Source organism: Mandrillus leucophaeus, unplaced genomic scaffold, assembly GCF_000951045.1.
Source record: "Mandrillus leucophaeus isolate KB7577 unplaced genomic scaffold, Mleu.le_1.0 Scaffold397, whole genome shotgun sequence".
Lineage (NCBI taxonomy): Eukaryota > Metazoa > Chordata > Mammalia > Primates > Cercopithecidae > Mandrillus > Mandrillus leucophaeus.
The window spans coordinates 2268789-2292477 of record NW_012104220.1 but is presented as its reverse complement, the minus strand read 5'-3'; the positions used below and the strand labels follow the sequence as shown (position 1 = coordinate 2292477).

Sequence of the window (23689 nt, the reverse complement as noted above, 5' to 3'; positions counted from 1 at the left end):
CCTTCCTTCCTTCCTTCCTTCCTTCCTTCCTTCCTTCCTTCCTTCCTTCCTTCCTTTTCTTGGCAGGCTCTCACTTTGTTGCCCAGGCTGGAATGCCGTGGCGTGAACGCGGCTCACTGTAGCCTCAACCTCCTGGGCTCAAGTAATCCCCCTGTCTCAGCCCCCCAAGTAGCTGGGACTGCAGGCACATGCCACTACACCCAGCTAATTTTTGTATTTTTTGTAGAGGTGGGGTTTTGCCATGTTGCCCAGGCTGGTCTCCAACTCCTGAGCTCAAGTGATCCGCCCACCTTGGCCTCCCAAAGTGCTGGGATTACAGGCGTGAGTCACCACATCCAGCCAAATCCGTTGTTTTTTCTGCTATGTTATGCTGCCCCTGAGATGAACTTTCCAATAGTGTGAGCTGGTATCCATAACGTTAAAAGAGAATCCCAGTACCCATTGGGAGTATTTTAAAGGATTTCTTCTGAATGTGCACCTCACCCATTGGCACATGGGTGCCCATAGTTGTCATGCAAAGGCTCTGACCAGCCAGAAGACACACAGGCCTGCGTGGAAGCAGAGTCCTGGAGACCCTGTACTGTGCCCATATTTCCCTCCCGATTGCTGGATCGTGGATCTCACCAGCAGTTGTTGGGAAAGAGGTCTGAGGGACAAGGGCACACAGGAGGCTCAAGGCAGCAGCCATTTACCAACTGGTGTGGCATACAGTAAGGTATCACTTAATGATGGGGAGGGATGTGTTCTGAGAAATGCATCACTCAGCAATTTCCTCATTGTGTGAACATCATAGAGTGCACTTACACAAACCTAGATGGTAGAGCCTACTACACACCCGGGCACATAGTATAACCTGTTACTCCTAGGCTACCAACCTGCACAGCGTGCTAAACTGTACAGAATACTGTTGGCAGCTGTAACAGAATGGTCAGTATTTGTGTATCTAAACACATGTAAACACGGAAAAGTACAGCATTATTAATCTCATGAACCACCATCATATATACAGTCCATTGTTGATCCAAATATCATCATGCAGTGATGACTATATTTTAACTTTTAAAAACTGACGTGATTGTCATGTTCCATTACCCTGAGTCATCAGCTCTGCCCTCAGCAACTTGGAGCCCTGTAGCCCTGCGTTGGAGGACAGGCACAATGACTTCTGAGGGAGGTTTCTTCCTGTCCACTCCAACCTTCCTATAGTTACTGTGGATATGGCATAAGGTGGTATTTCTTACCTAAATGTGGAGTACTTGCAACATCAGGGCATCTTCCAAATGAGCTTCTGACTTCCGTGATTCCCACAGGCCATGTAAATTCGCCCGGTTTTGTGGGTGAGCAGCCAACATCCAGGCTCCCACAGGAGATATCACCAGCAGAGCTTGCTTAAAACATTTAGACAGTGAGCTCTAGCCTTGTCCCTCTCACCATCCTGTCCATGGGGTTTTCCTCCTGCTCGCGTCCAGACCCAACCTGTGGGTTAGGCACCTGTGTTCTGAGGTCACCATCCTGGGTCTCCCAAAACAAGCATCATCCCAGAACTTGTGGGTCCTCTATGGGTTGCCCTGGCTCTGCCCAGCTTCTTCAGAGGGCAGCAGTTGCCTGTTGGGTCTGAGTATTTGGGACCCAGTGCCAGAGCAGTGCCACACAGCCAGTGGGCAGTGGCTGGACTTCCCTGAATGATTCTGTGTGCTGGGGAAAGGTTATCTCATGGCGCGTGCCCTGAGCTCTGCTACTGTTCTCTTTTCTAGTTGTCTGCGGTGTCTTATGGTGGCTGTATTATGACTATACCAATGACCTCAGCATAGAATTGGACACAGAAAGGGAAAATATGAAGTGTGTGCTGGGGTTTGCTATCGTATCTACAGGCATCACGGTAAGAAATGCTCTTCCAGCAGTAGGTCAGGTAGCCAGCCAGAACTCTGAAATCCAAATCATTGAATTCTAGCCAAAAACAACTAGAATTTGTTTTCCTTTTGATTCAGAATGTGCCTTCTTTGGATTTGAGATAACTGTGTAGGAATAAATCAAAACCCTCCAAAAATAAGAAAAAAAAGGTTTTAGTTCTTCTTCCCAAGTCATTTCTGCCACCTCCCAGAGACTGCTGTGTTATCCCTGTTGTTGCGCTGTTCTCAGCCCTGAGGGGCTACAAGGTGGGCATGGTGGATGGGCGGAGGCAGGCTTACGGCGGTTCCCATTCCCTGTTTGTGAGGAGCAGTTTCCTTTTGCCAGTGTATGCTCAGCTCCCACTGCCCTCTAGCACACAGAGCCCTTTGTTTCCAAACCCACTGGCCACTGGGTTATTTTGGTGTTCAAAGAACCTGCTGCCTCCTCAGTGAACTCTCTAGTTGAAAACAGGCCAACTTAGAATATTGAGGGAGCAGGTATTAGTTACTGGCGGTAAGTGGCTGGCAACCAGATGTCATTCAGGACCCTCTCCAGGGGCCATTAGGAAGGCTACAATCACAAGGCCCTGGGGCAGGCCCTGCACTGGCTTCAGGTCACCCAGAGTCGTTCTTGCTGGTGTGTTGGTTACTGACTGTTCTGTGGAACAGCTGCAAAGCCAGGGGTTTCCACAAGCCCATTGAATCTTGCAGCAAATGCAGATTCTCACACCAACAAAATTCTCTCATAGGAAATCCTTCTGTTCCCATATTTGGTAGTTTTCACATTTCTCCTTTCCACGGTGAGGTTTTGGGTTTGTGATCTTCACATAAAATGTGCCAAGGAGCAAGGGTATAATAAAGTAAAGCACTTGGTTGCTCTTGCCTCAGGCGGGGACCAGGCTGGACACTCAACAGAGTCTGCAAAGGAGGCTAGAGATGAAAGGGCTTCCGTATTCCCCAGGCTGGGCATGGGGGAAGAGGAGCTGGCCTGGGAGCTGGGAAGGGTCCGGTTCCTCTGTCTGTCCTCCACAGGGCTCCCTTTGGGTTTACACACTGCACCATTTATGCCACCCAGCTCTCAGGGCCAGGGCAAGGTTAGGGAGAGGGGAGGCCATGTGAGCAGAGAGGCTTTTTTCACCTGTGTCCATGAGTTCTGCACAGGGGCTGCTCCAGAAGGCAGAATTGAGTCCCAGCTTACCTCCTGTTCATTTGTCATGAGTTCTTACCAATTCCCGGTTGCTGGATGAGCTAGTTCACTCATCCTCAGAAAAGCCCAGATGGGAGTTCCTCCTCAGCCTTTACAACTGAAGGGTCTCCTCTAGGTGTCTCGCGGGGCCTCTCCTGACATCCCTCCCTGTGTGGTCAGGAGGCTGTGCTCCCAGATCCTGGAGCAGCTTCTGCAGAGTTTATCCCACTGTCATCTGACTGTCTTTCCTCCACTTGACTGTTGAGGGCAGAAATGCTCCAGCACAGCTGGAAGAGAAAGAGCATCTCAGGCCAAGGGCACAGCATGCATGAGGACACATGGGCAGGGGAGTGACTTGCAGGAAGTTCCCTTGATGGAAGCCTGAGATGCAGGTGCAGGGAGGGTCATGTCAGGAAGGTGCTGATCTGCAATGATGATAGATTTGTTCTTTCTCCAGAGGCAATGGGGCGCCGTGGATGGATTTTGAGCTGGGATACACCGTCTTTTGTCTTTGCACTTTCCAAAGGTCTCCTTCGCTGTGGAGTGGAGGAGGGATTGAGTTGGGGGGCGGGCGGGGTCAGGGAGGTTAAATGCAGAAAGCTAATGAGGTTATTGGGGTCTAGAAGAAAGAGGCTGAGACTTAAGCTGTGGCCTCAGCAGTGAAAATAGAGAGGAAAGGATGGCATGAGAGGTATTGAGGAAACTGAACCAGAGGTAATTGGGATTGTGCTGGGTACTTTGCCAGTCCTTGACAATAAGAAAGGCCCTGCTCTCTAGGAGCCTAATCTAATGGGAGATTCAGATGAGAAAACATTTATAGAATATGTTAAATAGTACAATAGGGTAAGTGTGGAATAAAGTGGGAGCACACAAGAGGGGAACCTAACTTACTCTTGAAGAGTCCAGAAAAATTAGGGCCAGTGGAGATAAAGAATACAGGGGGAAGAGGAGGTTCTAGTGTGAAGATAATGAATTTGATTCAGGATAAACTGAGTTTGACATACTGTAGGACATCCATGGCCTTGTCAATAACTTATGTGCTTATTCTTCCAGCACCTAGAGAAAAGTGAGGCTGAAGGTTTTTATTTGGAGGTTGTCAGCATCTAGGAAGGATGCTAAAAGCACAGAGGAATAGGAGATACCCCTAGAAGATCTCAAGAAGCAGCAATTAAAGAAGTAGGAGAGCTAAAGGAAAGATCATGGAAGCCAAGGGAGGAAAAAGTTTTGAGAAAAGAGGAGTGGACAAGGGATCTGATGCCATGCTGAAGTCAAGCAAGACGTGGAATGTTTCTATGGCATTTAACACTCAGGAGGTCACATGAAGTGACTTCAGGGAGAGCCATTTCAAAAGTATTTTGGGGTCTGGATGTTTGTGAGTGGTTGAAGAATGAGTTGGAGTGTGGAAGTACAGATGATGGGTGTAGACAAGCCAAGAAGCTCGGTCATGAAAGGAGTAAGAGATGGCAGTGGCTGGATGGGGTTGGAGGAGTGCAGAATGGTTTGTTTCATTAATATGAGATTTGTAAATGTTTATATGCAGGGAGAGAATGCTAGAAGAAGGCACAGAAGGTGGTTTTGAGTCTTTTTGCCTCATACTCATATTCGCTTGCCCTTTGCAATATCTTGGGTTCTGTGGGATGTGGAGGGGAGGATATAAGACAGTTCCTTGACATTAGAAGACCTTATTCTCATTTTATATTTTTCTCTGACCAGACTACAAGGCCTTTTATGGAGGGACTGTGTCTTGTTCACTATTATATCTATTAAGATCTATTCCAGGGGCCAGCACTTACTAGATGCTCAATTAGTGTTTGCAAATGCACCTGTAAAATTATAACAAAGTAGTGAGTAACTATCTTAAAAGAGCTGTTTGCTGAGATGTCATAATAATAATAGGGCTTGCTTTAAGCTCTACCCAGTTCTCCATTATTTGAAAGTAATTTACTCAAACCCCTTTCTCACCAGGCAGTCCTGCTCGTCTTGATTTTTGTTCTCAGAAAGAGAATAAAATTGACAGTTGAGCTTTTCCAAATCACAAATAAAGCCATCAGCAGTGCTCCCTTCCTGCTGTTCCAGCCACTGTGGACATTTGCCATCCTCATTTTCTTCTGGGTCCTCTGGGTGGCTGTGCTGCTGAGCCTGGGAACTGCAGGTAAGGGACAGTGGGTGTGGGTTCCATCACCTTGGAGTCACACACAGAAGACCATTTTGGAACCATTAGCCTGTTTCTGTAGGCACCAAACCCCTCCTTCAGCCAGAGGTGTCTGATGACAGCAGTGATGGTGTTAGGGGCTCTGTCATGGGGGAAAGTGGGAAGTTCTTTTACCTCTTTTGTATTGGTTTTAAAGAAGCTGGGTTTGTGTTTCACGAGAGAATAAATTCAGTAAGGACTGAAAGCTCTAGGAAAAACTGCAATATGAACAAAAGCCAATAGTAAGAATGTTACCAGATGTCTCCAGGTATAAATTTTATCCAAGGTAATTTGCCAACCCCTATCAAACCAGTAGGTGATAAAGAAGAACCCAGGAAAGACTCTATTAAAAATGTGTTATGCGGCCAGGCGCTGTGGCTCATGCCTGTAATCCCAGCACTTTGGTAGGCTGAGGTGGGTAGATCATGAGGTCAGGAGTTCGAGACCAGCCTGACCAACATGGTGAAACCCTCTCTCTACTAAAAATACAAAAATTAGCTGGGCGTGGTGGCATGCATCTGTAGTCTCAGCTGCTCGGGAGGCTGAGGCAGGATAATTGCTTGAACCTGGGAGGTGGAAGTTGCAGTGAGCCAAGATCATGCCACTGCCCTCTAGCCTGGGTGACAGAGCAAGACTCCGTCTCAAAAAAAAAAAAAAAAAAAATGTGTTATGCCCCGCAGAGCCAGTGTACATTTAAAGCAAACTCATAGTTCACATGCCTTGGTCCTGAAAAGACAAAATTCTCTCCTCCATCCTTTTTTCATATCCACATAGTCGTTCTTCAGCTGGGCTATTCCTCAGAATCGGCTTTGGTGCTTTATTAAAATGCAGTTATCTGGGCCCCAGCCTCAGAGATTCTGATTCACGTGGTTTGGGGTGGGACCTAGTATATGTTTTTGTAAAGCTCCATAACAGGGCAACCATATTCTAAAGCAGTACTATTCAGAGTGCAGTCTGAAGCCAGACAAGGAGCTTAGCTAGAATGGACATCAATCCATTGCTTCCTTCATTGAGAAAGTCTTGCTGTGGAAAAAACAATGTCAGCTGAGAAACAGTGTGCTTAGTGATGCGGTTGATCTACATTCTGGCACAAGCTGTTTATCTCACTAACAATGTGAGGTCAGACAGCTTGTCTGTGGACCACACTTTGAGTGGTACTGTCTAGATCTCTTCTAACTCCTCTTTGATTTTCTTAAGACCCAAATTCAGTACACATGGATACAAGTACAAAAGAGTAAGTGGCTTCCTGAGACTGTCACCAGACAGATAAGGACCACAGCTGATGTCAAAGCAGCAAGGCTGATGCAGTTCCTTAACGTTTTCTCAAGTTTATCTTGTCCTTTACCGGCTCCAGTTATATAAGTAAGAACAGCTGCTATGTAATAGATTCTTAGTAACTCAGTCCCCTTCCTTCTCCTCTGGAGCTAACTGAGGCCACAGTGCCAAGACGGTCAGCAGGCTCCCTGGAAGATGCAGCCCTTGGAGGCCTATGTTTCCACCTTCAGAGGTGCATAGGGGCATTCTGCTGGGGGCTCCCTAGAAGCTTGCTGAAGGCCTGCAGTGAACTTCTGATAATTACCCAGGGAGGAACATTGGTCAAAGGAGTGTAATCCATCAGAATGAGGTTTGTCTGGGAGTGAAAGAAAACTCAAAACAACAGTGGCTAAAGTAGGATGTAAGGTAATTTCTCTGTCACACAGATGAAGTTCACACAGAGAGGATCCATCCCAGCCTAGTTCCCTAGAACTCAAGGACTCAGGCACCCGCTTTCTTCTTCTGCAGCCTCTGCCCTTGCTTCCACCTCATAGTGAACGGCCGCTCAGGCTCCCACTGCTGTACCTTATTCCGACCTTGAAGGTGGCAGGGAGGAAACCGAGCATGCCCCTCCCAGAAGCCACAGGTGGCTCTTCCTCCCACACCTCACCAGCCAGGTCCCAGTTACATAGCAGCACTTGTCTGCAAGGGACACCAGGAAATGTAGTTTCATTTTCGGCAGCCATGCACCATTTAAAAATCAGAGGTTCCATTACCAAGAAAAGAGGGGAGAATAGATACCATGAGACAGGTGAAGTCTCAGCATTGGATGGTCTTCCTCAAGGGAGCTTGAAGGGCGCTCAGCCCTGGTCAGAAGGGAAGGGCAGTGGCCCCGGTGCATGAAGTGAAACAAACCTTTTTTTGAAAATGTCCTAGATTCTAATCTCTGTATGGATGCTTTCTTATGTTCTGTCCCCCAGGCATCACAGTCCCCATGTGACGTGGGTATTGTTATGCTCAAGTCACAGGCAGGAAAATTGAGGTTCTGAGGAAGTCATGTGTCTGAGGTCATACAGCTGGGAGGCATGACGTGCTGTGACTCCAGGCTTTGGAACAGAGCCTGTGCTCTTTCCACTACCTCACACCTCCCTTGCATCTGAGATTGAAAGCTAGGAAATAAAAATAGGCCTCTTCAAATTTGCTCAGGATGAAGCTGAGCTTCATTGGGGACCATAGCAGTTGGCTGGTGGATGTGGGCTGTGCCCGTAATGTGTCTGGGGCTCGAGGTTGACAGCCAGAGCGAGCTGGGGATGAGGTGTGATGGAGGTGGTGGCAGTGGCCCTGGGCAGCGGCACTGTAGGGCTTGTACCCTCGCCTCTAGAGAATCACCAGAGAAACAGTGAGGTCTTAGGAAATACGGTTCAGGACCAGTGAAGGACCCTCCTCTTCCTGCCTCCTTCAGTGCAGCCAGTCCAGCCAGGGGGCTCCTGTTGGCTGTGAATCTGGGTAAAAGGAATTGTGTCTATGGCTAGACCCCATGATGTTTTGGAGCAGGGATGGTTTTAATTTAATTGAGAAGTATTTGGTGGGCAGTGTGGGGATGAGGTGCTGAGCACGGCACTAGTGGGAGGTAGAGAACAAGATTGAGGTCATCTCTCTGCCCTCAGTACTTACAGTCGAGCAGGATGGTCCAACAATGAAACGTGTGATTGCAGCGAAGGTTGATGGATATGATGATTAGAGAAATCTGGGGAGCTACGGGAGCACCAGAACAAGGCTGTAACCCATGCTGCGAGTCAGGGAGGGCTTCTCAGAAGGCAGGCTGGAAATTGCCAGGTCAGAAAATACAGAAAGAGACAAAGGGGGATGCAGCAGGGGTCAAGACAGCACAAGGAGAGGACCTGGCCACAGGGGTCAAGGGAAGAGCCCAGGTCAGTGAAATCAGAGAGGAACAAGCCCTAAGGCCGGCTTGGGCATAAACTGTCAGCCTGTGTCCCTTAACTGCCAGCCTGTGCCCCTGCATAGGCCTAGGTTGGGCCCAGGGCTTAGTGGCCTCCACTGCAGACAGACCTGGAGGTTATTCTTCAGGGCTGAAGGTAGCGTGTCATTCTGCAGCCACCTCTCAGGATCACGCAGTGAAGTGTGACAATTCGCTGTCAGTGCAAGCAGCAAACAGCGAGAACAGTCGAGGGGCCGGAAAGGAAACTGGGTGTCCCGGACCTATGGGAGGCATCTATGAGCAGGTCGATTTCAGGCTTTTCAGGAGAGAAGGTGCCACGCAGAGCCACCACCACCCCCTCACCCCGCTGGGGTCAGGCATCATAGAAACCAAATCACCTGTCCCCTCCTTCCACCTGCCTGTGGCCGACCCAGGTACACAGGGTCCCCTTTGTTCTCAGAGGCCTTTTCACCAGTGCCAGAGAGCCTGGTTCTGCGGCTGGGCAGATCAGCAGCTGCATCACTTTTTGATCTTCAGAAGATGCCCCAGCTAACACTTGAGAGGGACTCTGAGCCGCTTTCACCTGTTGTGAAGAGGCGCCAGGTGGTCAGATGGCGAGCCCGCTACACAGTGCCCGATTGTCTCATTCCACCTCCCACAGGCAGCTTCAGGGGAACAGACACACTCTTCAGTTAGCGCCCGGTTTTGTGTGTGGGCGTCCTCAGTGTGGAAATGGTCTTTTTTGTTGGTTTTGTTTGTTTGTTTTTCTTGAGACAGGGCCTCAATCGGTTGCTCAGGCTCAAGTGTAGCATCAACCTCCAGGCTCAAGTGATCCTCCCACCTCAGCTTCCCCAGTAGCTGGGGCTGCACGTGCCACTGTGCCTAGCTAATTTTTGTGCTTTTTTTGTAGAGACAGGATTTTGCCATATTACCCAGGCTGGTCTAGAAATCCTGGGCTCAAGCAGTCCACTCCACCCGCTTTGGCCTCCCAAGGTGTTGGGATTATGGGTGTGAGCCACACAAATAGTTGTTTAAGTTGTGTCAGATGGCTGAATGAATACTATTTTTGGCTGCATTCGAAAAAAAAAAAAAAAAAGAGAGAGATTGAAGCGAACTTGGGTTGATCATTTTTGCCCAGATGTACTATTTTTCTAATGACCGTTAATCATTCTCTTAACTAGTTGACAAATTCCGACTTGTTTGGGGATTTCTTGTTCAGCAGATCTTATCAAACCCCCATCCTGCACCACCCAACAATGACATTTATTAGTCCATTGGGATTTGTCTGTTACCAGCAATATGACAGGAACTACTAAAATCCAATAGGAAAAAGTGAAAACTGTGGTAACCTTGGTAATCTGGTGGGTTGGAAGGAGCTCAGATGACTTGGTCACCTCCAGTGGTCATTAAGATGGTCTGGAAGCTCCAGAGTCTGTACAATGGAAGAGACCTCTATTGGATTTTTGCAGGGGTGGGGGCTGCCCTCCAGGTCTGTGCTGCAGTTAGAAGATTTAATCACAGGGCTGCACACAGCATACACCATGTACTTGGGGTACACAAAGGGGTGGGCTTGGAAAGGAGGCAGCAGGCTCAGACAGAGAGCTTTCCATAGGTTTCCCATCCAATGACCTGGAACCCAGGCTGGCTCTGCCTTTGTGCTTCCTTTTTGCCATTTTTGTAATGGGAAACTGATGTAAGGTTGCCTCACAAGGATGTTAGGAGGCTGAGATGAGACAAGGGCTTTGCTTTGCAAATAAGGAACCATATGTATTTTTTGTATTAGGAATTAATGTTGACCAAGAAACATCTAGTACCTTCAGTTCTGTGGCTTATTCTTTGCTTTCTCTGGCACATTCAATAACACAATTTAAAAGAAAATTGTCTGTGTTTTTAAGTTATTAGAGATCTAGAAGATAATTGAAGTTATTTTGCAAAAGCCTGCTAGTGGCCCAGGCTTGTTCTAGGAAAAGAGTGAAGGGAGGGTGCACAGGAGAGAGCTGTAACAGCTCCTGCCTTTCAGAAGTTCCTGGTCCCTTTGGCAAGGTGCAAAGGAAAGCAGTCTTCACGTACGTCCCCATACCTTTGCTCCTGTTGGGATCTTCCTCTAGAATCCCCTCCCCTGCCCAGCTCTCACCCCAACTCTCCCCCTAAACTGCTTCCTCAAACCAGTCATTCTTCAAGATTGGTTTTGAGTATTATTCTTCTTGGAAAATCTCCTATAAATTTATCAGCTGTACTTAGATCTATTTCTCCTCCATTTTTTTCTTTGTGTATTTTATATTCTTCATTCTTTCAACAACGATTTATCTCATGCCTGCCCCGTCAGCCCTGGAGTCACACTACATGCCCTGGGTACTTGAGATACAGCAGTGAACAAGACAGCGGTTCTGCTGTTCAGGCCTGACATTCTAGTGGGTGGGCAGAGAGGCAGTGAATAAGGAAATATGCATTCCTTAGTGATAAGTGTGATGAACAATAAAGCAGGATGTATTGTTATCCCACAAGAGGAAGAACATGTGAGGGCCAGGACCATGCCTTTTTCTTTCTGTGTCTCTTAGCTCAGTTCCATACCTGAATGGATTCAGTTAGGGGTGCTGACTCAGGGAGTAACATCACATCAGTGTCATGGGTGTGAAATGAGATGGATACATGAAGAACCCATATATTGCAGGCTGCCTGTCAATGAGACTTTCCTCTCTTTTTTCCTAATCCTCATGCTGCCAGAACAGAAGCTGAAGCTAGTGCGAGACACAGGCAGGATGAGTGTCAGCAGACTGGGGCTGGCAGGACCCTTGGGTCAGTGTGCTGGACAAGGCCAAGTGCACAGAATGTGCTAGAAAGTAGAACCCCTCCAAATTAGGCCTGCTTCCCTTGGGGAATTATCCCAACCAGCTGGACTGCCTTCCTTAAGGAACTGCCATCTGCAACAATCATTATATCACCTTAGTCTTTTGAAATGCTTTAAAGCTTGCTAATAATATCCAGACTTACAGCTAATTGCATTATGAATGTCATTCAGATTATTTTGATGTTCTCAAGGAAGAGCTCTAGAAAATTGTCTCCAAATCTCTTTAATAGATATATTACTTGAGGAAGATATATCCATTCATTCATTCAATCAACAAATATTTATTAAGTATTTGCTGTGTGCAGACCCTGTTAAAAATGCTGGAGATACAGCTTTTCTTCCAGTTTGGAGGGTAGAAGGAGACAGGCCTTAAATAAAATAAGTCAGTCAATGTTATAGTACTTTAAAAGTTGATAAGTGGCATGGAGAAAAATTAAGCAGAAAGGACAAATAGGAAATGCATGAGGGGGCAGGGTGTCATTCTAAATTTGGTGATTGGGGATGCCTCACTGAGAAGGTGATGATGAGGAAAGATTTGAAGTAGGTGAGTGCAGAGCCATAAGAACATCTAAAGCAAGGGGAAACAGCCCAGGCACAGGGGCTGGCAAGAGGCCGGAGTTCTAGGGCACAGCAAGGGAAGCCTATTCAGCCAGAGTGGAGTGAGCGAGGGAGAGCTTGGTTCAGGGGGGAGTCAGGGTGCACACAGTCAGATCCTGGGGCCTTTCTGACCTTTGTAGGAACTTTGGCTTCTAACCTGAATTGGGAAGTTTTTACAGGATTTTAAGCAGAATAAAAACTTGACCTGACTACATTTTAATAGCAGTGATTCAGTAAGAAGAGGATGGTGGCTTGGAATAGGTCATAATGGTGGAAGTGGTGTGACATATTGAATTCTGCATCTATTTTGAAGGTAGAGCAAATTGGATTTTCTGGTTACATGAAAGAAAGAGGAGTCGGAGAGGACTCTGAGGGATTTTGGCCTGAGCAACTGGAAAATAACTTTGCCATAAACTGATATATGGGGCAAGAATTTGAGTATAGCATTTTAGGGGTAGATCAGAAATTAATTTTTAGTTGCTTTAATTGACATGTCTTTTAGACCACCAGATGGAGATGTTAAGTAGGCAGTTAGCTATCTGAGTCTGAAGTTAGTGGAGGAGGTCCTGGCTAGGATTTACATTTAGGAACTTGGGAACATATTAATAGTATTTAAAACCAAGAGATTAGAATGAATGTAGATAGATAAGGGAAGAAATCCAAGGACTGTGCTTTGAGGCACTTCAGGATGCCCAGGAGATGAGGGAGAACAAACAAAGAAGACTGACAGGGAGTGACCGGGGGCAGAAGGAGAAAGGGTGGAGTGTGGGGCCCTGGAATGCGAGTGAAGGGTTTCACAGAGATGTGCGTGGTCCAGTGTGGCAAGTGCTGCCACTAAAGGAAGAACTGAGGATTGACCACTGAATGATCATGATTGGAGCAGGTGAAGAGAAAATGGGAGGAAAATAATTGTAAGAGCAAGTATAGACAATCTTGAGGAATTTCGCTGTTAAAAGGAACAGAAATGGGGAGGAAGCTGGAAGAGGAAAGAGTCCACAGTAGATTTTTCTTAAAGATGAGAGATAGTTGAGAATGATTCAGTTGAGAATGATAGTTGAGAATGATTCAGTGGAAAGATTTTGATGAAGAGGGTGAAAATTATTGAAAAGTTATGTTCATACAGGTGAGAAAGAGTGGGATCTGGTGAAGTGTGGCCGTAGGATCATGGACCATTTATTAATATGATGTTCTGGGAGAGGGCTCAGATTATGGACCTGTGTTGATAGCAGGTTAGGTGTGAGGTGGTCGGCACTAGTGGTGGTTTTCTGATTGCATCAGTTTGCTCAGTGAAACAGGAGGTAAGATCATTGGCTGAGAGTGAGGATGGGAAGGAAGCTCTTGAAGGTTGAAGGGGGGATTTATAAAACAGTTGTGCAAAAGAAGGGGAAATGAATGGACCGATATGGGAGCATGTAAGTTTCTGATAGTAACTTAGATGGTATCCTCTCTCTGATTTTTTTTTTTTGCCTCATTTATTGTTCCCCCAATAGCTGAGATCTAGCATAATACCAGCATGCAGTAGATGCTCAATAAATGTGTACATTAATTTCAGAATTGAAATTCTATCTACCTATATCTCATTTATAGCTAACCCTGTGTGGCACTCACTGTAGCTGACCCTATTGCACTTAATATTCTAACAGCCTTACCTGTTTATTATACTTAACTCATAACAGCTATGTGTATTGCACTAAAAGCCACAAGACAGGACGAGATCACCAAGGGTGTGAGAAGTAGGTATTACTATCCTCTGATTTCAAGTGATGAGGCAGATTTCAAAAAAAGTCCCACTATTTGCCCAAGGTTGCTCAGGGCACAGTGCAGAGATGTGACTCTCAGCCTGTGTGACTCTCAAGCCCAAGCCAGTAATCACTATCCCAAGTTCATCTTGTCTACTCTCATCTTCACCATCAGAGAGCTGTGGCCCACTTTGCTTGTCACACATTTCAAAGCTGAGCTTGGAACCAAGCCTTCTCCCAATTCAGTGCTCTTCCCACTGCTATCCCCTGAGATCCGTCATATATTGGGATCTACCCATAGTCTACTTCCCTTTAACACCCGTTATCTACCGATGATAGTAGCTGTAGTGCCCAGTCCATAGAGACACAGCAACTGTCATGTGATGAGGGGATCTTGCCTGCATTGACACAGCCATCCAGGAGAGGGCAGTCATGTGTGCCTAAGCACGTCTGCCCCACCCACAGGCTCTGCAACCGCAGGCTCAGAGCTGCATCCAACTTGTTTCCCTGCTTTCGCCCTGAAGCCAGAGCGCCCCTGAACGTTGGTCTAAAGCAGTGGTTCTCAAGTGCCCCCCACCAGGTGACTTTTTGCCCCTGATGTGGCATTTGGCAATGTGTGGACACATTTTTGGGTTGTCGTGGCTGCGGGAGGGGAGGGAGAGCGTCCTGGCATCTGTGTAGAGAGGCGAGGCATGTTGCTAACACCCTTCAGTGCGCAGGACAGTCCCAGCCCCAGCGAATATCTGATCCACAACGTCGGTGACAAACCCTGCCCTAAAGGAAAGTCCTAAAAGCCCCAGGAACAAATAGAAGATGGCTTTGATAAGGACATTCAGAAACAATAGTGATCACCAAAAATAACTTGCGGTTCAGCTTCCTTGGGGAATGCCAAATGCCATTCTTTGGGAGAATGCCAAATAATGTCTAAGCGGATCTTGACTCATCACTTTAGCTGCTCCCACCGCTGACTGTGCCAGGTTGGGAGGTGTGTGCATATGTGCCCCTGACAGCACAGGGCAGCTGAGAGGAGAGTCTGGCCCCCATTAGTGTCCAGGTCCTGTAGGACATACTTACCTTTGTCTGCCTGAAGAAATCATCCTTCCTGTTCTGTGGAAATGTTCTCTGCCCTCAAACTATTCGTGATATTGTAAACCTAGTTTTGCAAAAGCATAATCTGTCGCTGATGCTGCTGGGCCTTGTAGGAGGAGCAGGTACTTCTTCCCTGGCTCAGAGCACTTCTGAAATTCCAGAGTGGTTCTCAAAGTCCACTGACCTCATCTACCTAACAGGCACTCTGCTTGGGAGGGGCCACCTCCTCTGGTATTGGGAATGTTTCCTGAAGTGTGCCCTGAATCACCCCATTTTAGAAAAGCATAGGCATTTATCCATGCCTTACCCAAAACAGAGATTGCCTCCAAGCCAAAGTGAGCCCAGCATTCATAAAATATTAACCTCTCTGTATATCAAGCTGCTCCACTGTTTCTTACAATGTAACTCTTGTTCAGCAGAACATAGAGCTTGGGAATTAAGATCAGCCTTAGTCAGTGGAATCAGTTTTTGATCTACAGCACGGATATCCTCCCCTTTCCTTCACACAGATCCTACTATGAATTTCTAAGGACTCCTGAATGACGAACCTAAAGTCAATTTATAGCTATGACAGGAAATATGAAACAATCTCTAAATGTTCTTCAAGCTATAGCTTTCACCAAAGACCAGAGCACGCATCTTCTTCCCAGTAGTAGTTGTTTTAAAATCCATAGTGGGAAAAGATCTGGAAATCAAATGCAGCCATGAAGCTGGGATTTGGATTTACCAGTGAATTTACCAGTGGATTTACCAGCAGAGTAAATTTGGGTTTACCAGTGGATTTACCAGCAGAGCTAATTAAAGGACTTCTTTAGAGGAGAGAAAAGAAAGCAGGGTATAGCCACGTGAATGGCAAAAAGTTGTTAAGGCAACCTTGCTGGCCTCAGTTGAATGTAGCACTGTGCTCCTGAAATTTAATGATAGTAATAAACCATGATCACTTATGGTGCGATCTGTCTATGGTCTGGACACAATGCAAGTGTTTTCCAAGTAATCTCACTCCATGCTCAGAATACCACCAGGAAACAGGTATTCTAGATAAGGAATCCAAAACTCCTCCAGCTATTCCAGATAAGGAATCTAAAAGTCCTCTAGCTATTCCAGATAAGGTATCTAAAACTCCAGGAAGCCAAATAACTTGTCCAGGGTTACCCACAAAGGGGTCAAGCTGGGATCTGAACCTGGGAAGGTTAACACTGAGGCCCAGTAGAGGTTTTAAATGTGCTAAGAGTTTGCTCTTGAAATGAAATCTGAAATAGATTCCTTTTGAGATAACAAAGACCCTTGTCTCTTTTACAAAGTTTAAATTTTTAGTGAAGTAAGATTCTATAACGTGATACTAATAGCTTTGTGTGGTTTCATCAATGTGCCGAGTTTGGTTTGCATCACAAAGTCGTGTGGTAGGGAAATCTACAGATTTTTTAGAGTCCCATGTGTTCAGGTTTATATTCTCCTTCTACTAATTCTGAGCTCTGAGACTTTACAAAAGTTACTTGCCTCTTCTTCTTCTTCTTTTTTTTTTTTTTTCTGGAGAGTGGAGTCTTCCTCTGTCACCCACACTGGAATGCAGTGGCGTGATCTTGGCTCACTGCAACCCCAGCCTTCCAGGTTCAAGTGATTCTCCTGCCTCAGCCTTCCGAGTAGTTGAACTTACAGGTGCCTGCCACCACGTTCAGCTAATTTTTGTTTTGTTAGTGGAGGCGGACTTTCACCATGTTGATCAGGCTGGTCTTGAACCCCTGACCTCAGGTGATCCGCCCACCTCAGCCTCCCAACGTGCTGGGATTATAGGCATGAGCCACCATACCCAACCTCCTTGCCTCTTTTAAACCTCAGTTTTCACATCCACGAAGTGGGATGAGTATTATAGTATATGTCAGGTGTCTTGGAAATTGCCCACCAATGGTCACTGTCATTATCACCGTTGGTATTATTTACAAGTTAAATGTGTGGTTTTGATTTTGATCTTTTGCTCTGTATATTTTTAATTATGATGGGTACTTGACTTTGGCATTTGTTTCACGTAATGCCAAAGGCCAAGCATAAAGAAACATGGCTTGTTGAACCATGGTTCATGCTTAGGACAACATTGGTGTAAAGCATGTTTGTATTTGAAACTTTAGGAGCTGCCCAGGTTATGGAAGGCGGCCAAGTGGAATATAAGCCCCTTTCGGGCATTCGGTATATGTGGTCCTACCATTTAATTGGCCTCATCTGGACTAGTGAATTCATCCTTGCATGCCAGCAAATGACTATAGCAGGGGCAGTGGTTACTTGCTATTTCAACAGGTAGGTCCAGTGGTTTTTTTTCTATTGATTTGTCTGTGTGGTTTATCTATGTGCTTCATGTTGATATCTCAAAAGATATTTGGGAATGCTGACCTAGCCCCTTAAAAGGAGTTGGCAAGAATAAAAGACTAAGCTAAAAATTGAGCTGTATGCTCATTTGGTGGTGGGAAGAAATATTATACCCTGAATCTGTCACATTTCCAACTTTTTTACTTTAAGCCAGAAAATTTAGAAACAAGCCAAACAGGGAAAAGATCATATTGCTTAGACTTGAAAGATAAAAAGGGGTCTCACTCTGTCATCCAGGCTGGAGTGCAGTGGCGCGGTCTTGGCTCACTGCAAGCTCCACTTCCCGGGTTCAAGCGATTCTCCTGCCTCAGTCTCCCAAGTAGCTGGGACTACAGGCGCCTGCCACCACGCCTGGCTAATTTTTGTATTTTTAGTAGAGACGGGGTTTCACCATGTTGGCCAGGATGGTCTCGATCTCTTGACCTCGTGATCCACCTGCCTCGGCCTCCCAAAGTGCTGGGATTACAGGTGTGAGCCACCGCACCCGGCTGCCATTGTTTTAATATTAAAAAAAGAGAGAGTCGAACTCCCCTATGAATATCCATCCTAATTGACTTCAGACAGAAAAATTACTGGTCTATTTTGAATATACTTCAGTAAATTCTGTGAGCCTCACTTTGTCCTCTGCAAAATCAGATAACGTTTGCTTGGGGAAAAAAATTAATCCTAAAGGAATTGTATGTAATTACAAAATATAATTTATATTATAGTTAGGAACCAGTGAATTAGTTACATGCTTCTCTGCTTATATTCCTATCACATCCTGAAAGCAATTGAGGACACAGGCAAACACACACACCCCTGAATGCTTTACCTCTTCTGTGTGTGTGACTCACCCCGGGGCAGTGAGAGCCCACAGGACAGAGGAACTCAGCCAGAGCAATGGCAGGACTGGGCTCAGAAACAGAAGTTTACTCTTCATAGGGCTGATCCTCCTCCAGCCTCTCAGACCAAATGATAGAGAAACATGAGCTTCATGGGGAGAGAGTCCGCCAGGGGTGATTCCTGCCATTGAGCAGTTTCCTCCTGATGATAAGGAGCACTGTGGGGTGTTTGTTTGTTTGTTTGTTTGCTTGCTTGTTTGTTGAGACGAGTCTCGAGTCTCGCTCTGTCACCCAGGCTGGAGTGCAGTGGCACGATCTTGGCTCACTGCAAGCTCCACCTCCTGGGTTCAAGTGATTCTCCTGCCTCAGCCTCCTGAGTAGCTGGGCCTACAGGCGTCCACCACCACGCCTGGCTAATTTTTGTGTTTTTAGTAGAGACAGGGTTTCACCATGTTGGCCAGGATGGTCTCGATCTCTTGACCTTGTGATCCACCCACCTCGGCCTCCCAAAGTGCTGGGATTACAGGCGTGAGCCGCTGCGCCGGCCAGCACTGTGGGTTTTTAATGTAGCGCTGAAGTTCCGGAGCCTCCATCATTAGAGACTCCAGAGGACTCACAGAGGGGCTGTTGCCCTTGGCACTGAGAACCTCCAGGCAACCGGAGGTGGGTTGTGTGTATTGCTTCCTCCCAGGGAGGGGGCAAAGACAGTATTCTAACCAAATTTGCCGTAGGTAATATTTGCCTAACAGTAATTTTGTGTTATCTTAGAATAACAAACCAAAGCATTTTCAATGAGGACTTCTAATTTGGACTTCCAGTGAAGTATATGTGTTTATCTCCTAATCTCTTCCCTTTCTCCAGCCACTCAAAAAATCATGAAAGATTGAAACAGGCACAAACACACCAGGACAGTGAGAAACAGAGAGGCAATGACAGCAGATAAGAAACACCAACCAAATGGTGAGAGCCAAAGAGAGGGAGGTGGAGCGGTGCCCCAAGCCCGCTAGAGAAAGCGGAAGCAGCCTGTCCATGTGTGTTGGCTGCATGAGGAGGTACAAATAAGATGCACCCTGAAGTGAGCCCCAGAGTCCCAGAGAGGCTCAGGAGTTCAAGTATAAAAAGTGTTTCCGAAGATGAGCTGAAAGCCTTCCTAAGGAGTAGTTAGACCCCCAAATTCCACACCAGCTGAAGACAGGGAAGTTTATTCTCCAGAGAGAGAAAGCAGAGAGGGCCAGACTTGGGGTATCAGGTTCAGCTGAGGCTGGGGGCAGTCTCTGTACTGAAAGCAGGGTGAGTAAGTGAAAGCCTAAACTCTGAAGTGAGGCCTCCCACACACACACACCAGCACCCCCCATTCCACAGTTCAGCTCCCAGAACATTGGCAGCTCGTTTGATATTCCCTAGGAAGAAGTTAGAGGATGCTTTTATGGAGAAACTGCCTAACCCAAAGTAAAGACCTACAGATAGTGCCATATGGGGCCCCCCAATGAAATGGATTCCCTGACTCCTAGCAAAACAGTGAAGTTCATCAGACAACAAGCAACATTCCTCACACAGAGCTTCCAGGTCATTCTGGAGAGCCTCACTCTTCAATTTGAACTGTTTACCAGTGATTATTAAACATGATGAATGCCTCTAAGTGAAAGAAGAAGATCAAAATGTACAAATAAAATGAGCTTAGAGAAAACACAGACAATGCAGGCTGCAAAATGAAATGACAAAACAAACTATAATATTATCAGAGAGAACAAAGATATATTGCCAGAATCCCCTCCCACCAACAGAAGAAGGGCATAGTGAGAAAACAAGACCCTTGAGTAATTAAAAGTATGATGACAAAAGTGAACATTTTCTGTTGAAGGATTAAAATATAAAGTGGTAGCACTCTTTCAGAAGGTAGAATGAAAAGACAAAGAGACACAAAATAAGAGAGAAAGGATTAAAAGAGGATAAATTTGGGAGACCCACTAGCTGACTAACATGAGTTCCAGAAATACAGAACAAAGAAAAGAAGAGAGGGAATTAACAAAGAAAATTTCCCAGGGCTGGAGGACACAAGTAGAGAGAAGATCCCAGAAGCTTCCCGAGGGAAAAAAGATCACAGGCAAAGGATCGGGGACCCAGAATAGGATCTGACTTTCAACAGCAACTCTGAACCAGAAAAACAATGGAGGAAGGCTATGGGAGTCTAGTGAAAGATTATTTCCAGCCTAGAATTGTATAGCCAGTCTATACCTAGTTTAGCGTTCTATGCCTATTCCTACTACCCGTCAAGGGTAAAGAAGAATAAAGTCATGCACAGGCAGTCCCAAGACTTCCCTGCCCACATCCTTTCTAGGAGGGATGTTCCCCGCTGAAACTAATGTTTAAGCCAGAGAGGAACACATGAGTTTCAGAAAACAGGCTTGAGCAGAGCAGAGCAGAGCAAGGAATTCCTAGGAGGGTAGCTGTGCAGCAGGTGTGGAAAGCATCCAGTCCAAGGTAGACAGTGGACTCCAGGAGAGATGTCACTGTGAAAAGAAAACGGAACTGAGGGAATACCAGGTGTATTCAAACATGTTAAGAAAAGCATCACACATTGGTAAAGCATTCGGTGAGGCCCATGGAAATCCAAGCTAATAAAAAAATGTGAAACAATTAACTTCAGAAAAAAAGAAGTTGTACAGGAAGGGAATCTAATTGGAATATGCTACTTGGATCAGTTGTGAATATTATTTACAGCACACATTATCTCTGTATGAATAATAAACACTAAGCATTAACTAAAAACTTTGATGTAATTACATTGGAAGAATGGGAAAATGAGTGTGAGGGGATTGGGGGAGTTAGGCTGTGTAAGAAAATAAAACCAGAATCTTTCACAGTAGAAAAGTCAGTGGACAATATCTGAAGCGGAAAAAAATCAAGAAATAGCAGTAAGAACATGTAATTTTGAGGTGTGGAAGTGAGTTCTCTAATAACAACGAAAATATTATCTCTAGGGAGACAGAATTGTGAATGGGGGAAGAAAAACTGCTGTTTTTCCTATTAAGTCTAGCAGTGCTTTTTGGCTTTGTAAGATACTTTACATATTGCTTTGATTAAAAAAATAATTTATAATATAACACACAATGATTTATTTTTAGCACAACTATTCCATTTATTAAAGAGCTCTACTTCCTTTTTGATTTTCTGCCTAATTTTGAAACCTCAAGGTTTTTCCTTAAATTCTTCATGTCCTTTTCTGGCCTGCACTCACAGTGAGGATTAAATATAGCCAGGGTGCATTCATCTTTGTCGTTCGTGTAAGCACTATGAGGGCTGAAGCATTCATACAAAGACCATCAGGTACCAGGATATGGTCAGTCTGTAGAATTTACTTTTTGTAACCATTGGCTTGAAGAGGGATCAACTGAGAGAGCCATAAAGGTGGTGTTAGGGATGTGATAGGAAGGAACTAGAACCCTTCAAGGTGGTGAAGGGACACTTGAGGTGTGACTTCATCATTGTTTTCAAATATACAAAGAATGGTTTCCAGCAGCTTTGGATCTGCTGAGGGAGAAGAGGAAATGGATTCGTAGCAGAGCCTAAGGAATTTAGGTAGAGACAGATGAATTTCCTAACCTAGCAAGAGTTACCCAGGCCAGTTAAATAATCCTGTTATTTCTAATAAAGAAGATTTCCATTTTCTGTCGAATAGGAAAGAAACATACAACATTCTCAGCCTTCCAAGCCTCATCTTGCAGTTATTTTGTTGTAAGAAATACGGGAAGGGATCTTTGCTGGGACCAGCTTTACGTTGGAGGCCGTTTGTCCCAGGCAGCCCACACCTAGTCCGGGAGCCTCAGCACAAAATTAATTTTCCATAATATCAGAAGAGTTCTTAGTGAGCACGAGGCTGGATCTAACTAGAGCTAAAGCTTGTCTCTAGGACCATGATGTGGCTTGCCTGGCTGTATGCACTCTGTTGTCTGATGGGACTAGAAATTACAAAACAGTACTTTGTACCGTGACCTAGAGCTGTCAGGGGACTTGAACGGATGGGACCATTAAACCCTTTGCCCCACAGCTTAGGTTGATGTGGTATTTTGGGGACCTGGCCTCGTTGTTCCGGGAGCCAGGCAGCATTAGCGCTCAAAGCAGCCACACATCCAAAGGAAGGGAGAAGCTGGGCTTCATCAGGCATACGCTAGAGTTTCCTTACCCTCTAACACTGCCTGTGTCTTCCTTATTGCCACTGCCCACAGAATTGGGGTGCCTGTGGCCCAGTGGGAAGATCTAGAGAGAGGTGAGGAACGCTGACTGGGGGCCCAGTCCTCACCAGCCTCCTAATACACTCATTGCTGGGTTGCCCCATATGCTCAACACTGCAATGTTGTCCCCCAGGTCAATTCTTAAAATATGAATAAGTCCAGAGGTAAGTATTATGTTTAGCATCCCTGGGTGCGTCAGATCCTCTTCCTGCAGGCAGGTTTGGCTGGTTGTGAGGGAGATAGAGCCGGAGGCACTAGCCCCACACACAGCAGGGCAGAGGTGGCAGGATGACGTTACCTTTGAACATGGAAATGAGTCTGAGAGGAGGTGGAGGCCTCAGAGACACACCACTTCATTAGCCATTTTTTTCTGTAGGGCTGTTTCTAGTTTTGAGGGCAGGTATTCAGTGACTCCTGGCTCGGTGGGCTGGCTTGGGTTGAAAGGGCCCTCTTTTTAAGTTCCCTCTCTCATCACGTGATAACCCAGCTTCTGGAACCTCTGCATCTTCTTCCAGCCAAGCCCGGCAGAGCCTCGAGCCATTACCAGGATGTATTACAGACTAGGGAAGCTGAGGCAGCGCAGGCGCTCCTCTGCCTGAAGTGGTTAACCCCATCACAGTGAAACCTCAGAAAGCTGATGCCTAACCCCAAACTTTAATACCTGGAGGGCTAACCCCAAGGCCCCCATTCCCAGTGGCCTATGAATCATGTGTTTCCCTGCCAGATGGAAAGCAGGTGTTGTCCCCTTCTCCCTGCCTCCCCTCTTGAGCACCATAAGAAGTTCTAAAGCACATAAATCTCCTCAATGGAAAAGTAAACATTCTTCCTTAAAAAAAAAAAAAAAAAATGAGGGAAGGGGGGGAAAAAAAGCGTGTCAGATTTTCCTGGCCTACACTACTCTTCTAGTTTATCAGATCTAAATGAATTCCTATTAGCAATAGCTTCTGTGGTTTTTCCTATTTTAAATGATACTGGGCTGAAACACACATCCCTCTTTTTGTGGGACAACTGGGTTGCAGTTTTTCAGCTCCCAATATTACTTTCATGTTCTCTTTTTCTTCCTGGCTGATTTGAGTAACAGCAAAATGCAGCCATTGCCAACTCTTGAAACATTTCTGGCTGCCTTCCTTTTCCTCTCTCAAATCCGAGGCCGCTGTCAAAACCTGAATTCATAGTGACTTATTAGCAACCAGAGCAAGTTGTAGAATAATCCATTATAAAGAAACCAAGCTTCACTTGGAATCTGTGAAGTTGCTTCTCAGAAAGGCCTATTTTCTAGAACTGGCTTCAGCGGGAATTCAGAGGGTCACCCGTGGGGTGGCATCAGCCCCCACTCCTTTGTTTTATCTTTCTGGTTTGGGGGAGACTGATGGCTGTGCCCATTCTGTTCTTTCTCACTTTTTTCCCCTGCCTGTGAAACTGACTTGTACACATTCTTGGGAGCTGCGTCATGACAAGTCCCGTAAATGATTCACACTGAAGTGGCCTTTAAAGAGCAGAGTAGAAACCAGCAGGATTTGGGGAGCCTAGAGCTGTGCAGGAG

The 23689-nt window shown here is 46.0% G+C and overlaps 1 protein-coding gene across 8 annotated transcripts in view; it reads left to right on the top strand.

Moving 5' to 3' along the window:
- Window positions 1-23689, top strand: part of SLC44A3 (solute carrier family 44, member 3) — a 74719-nt gene that overhangs the window by 20368 nt on the left and 30662 nt on the right. For all 8 annotated transcript variants that reach the window (XM_011991498.1, XM_011991500.1, XM_011991497.1 and 5 more), the window contains 3 exons: window positions 1755-1879; window positions 5041-5227; window positions 16856-17021. In XM_011991498.1, coding sequence (XP_011846888.1) covers window positions 1755-1879; window positions 5041-5227; window positions 16856-17021 — 478 coding nt within the window. The remainder of the gene's footprint in view (window positions 1-1754; window positions 1880-5040; window positions 5228-16855; window positions 17022-23689) is intronic.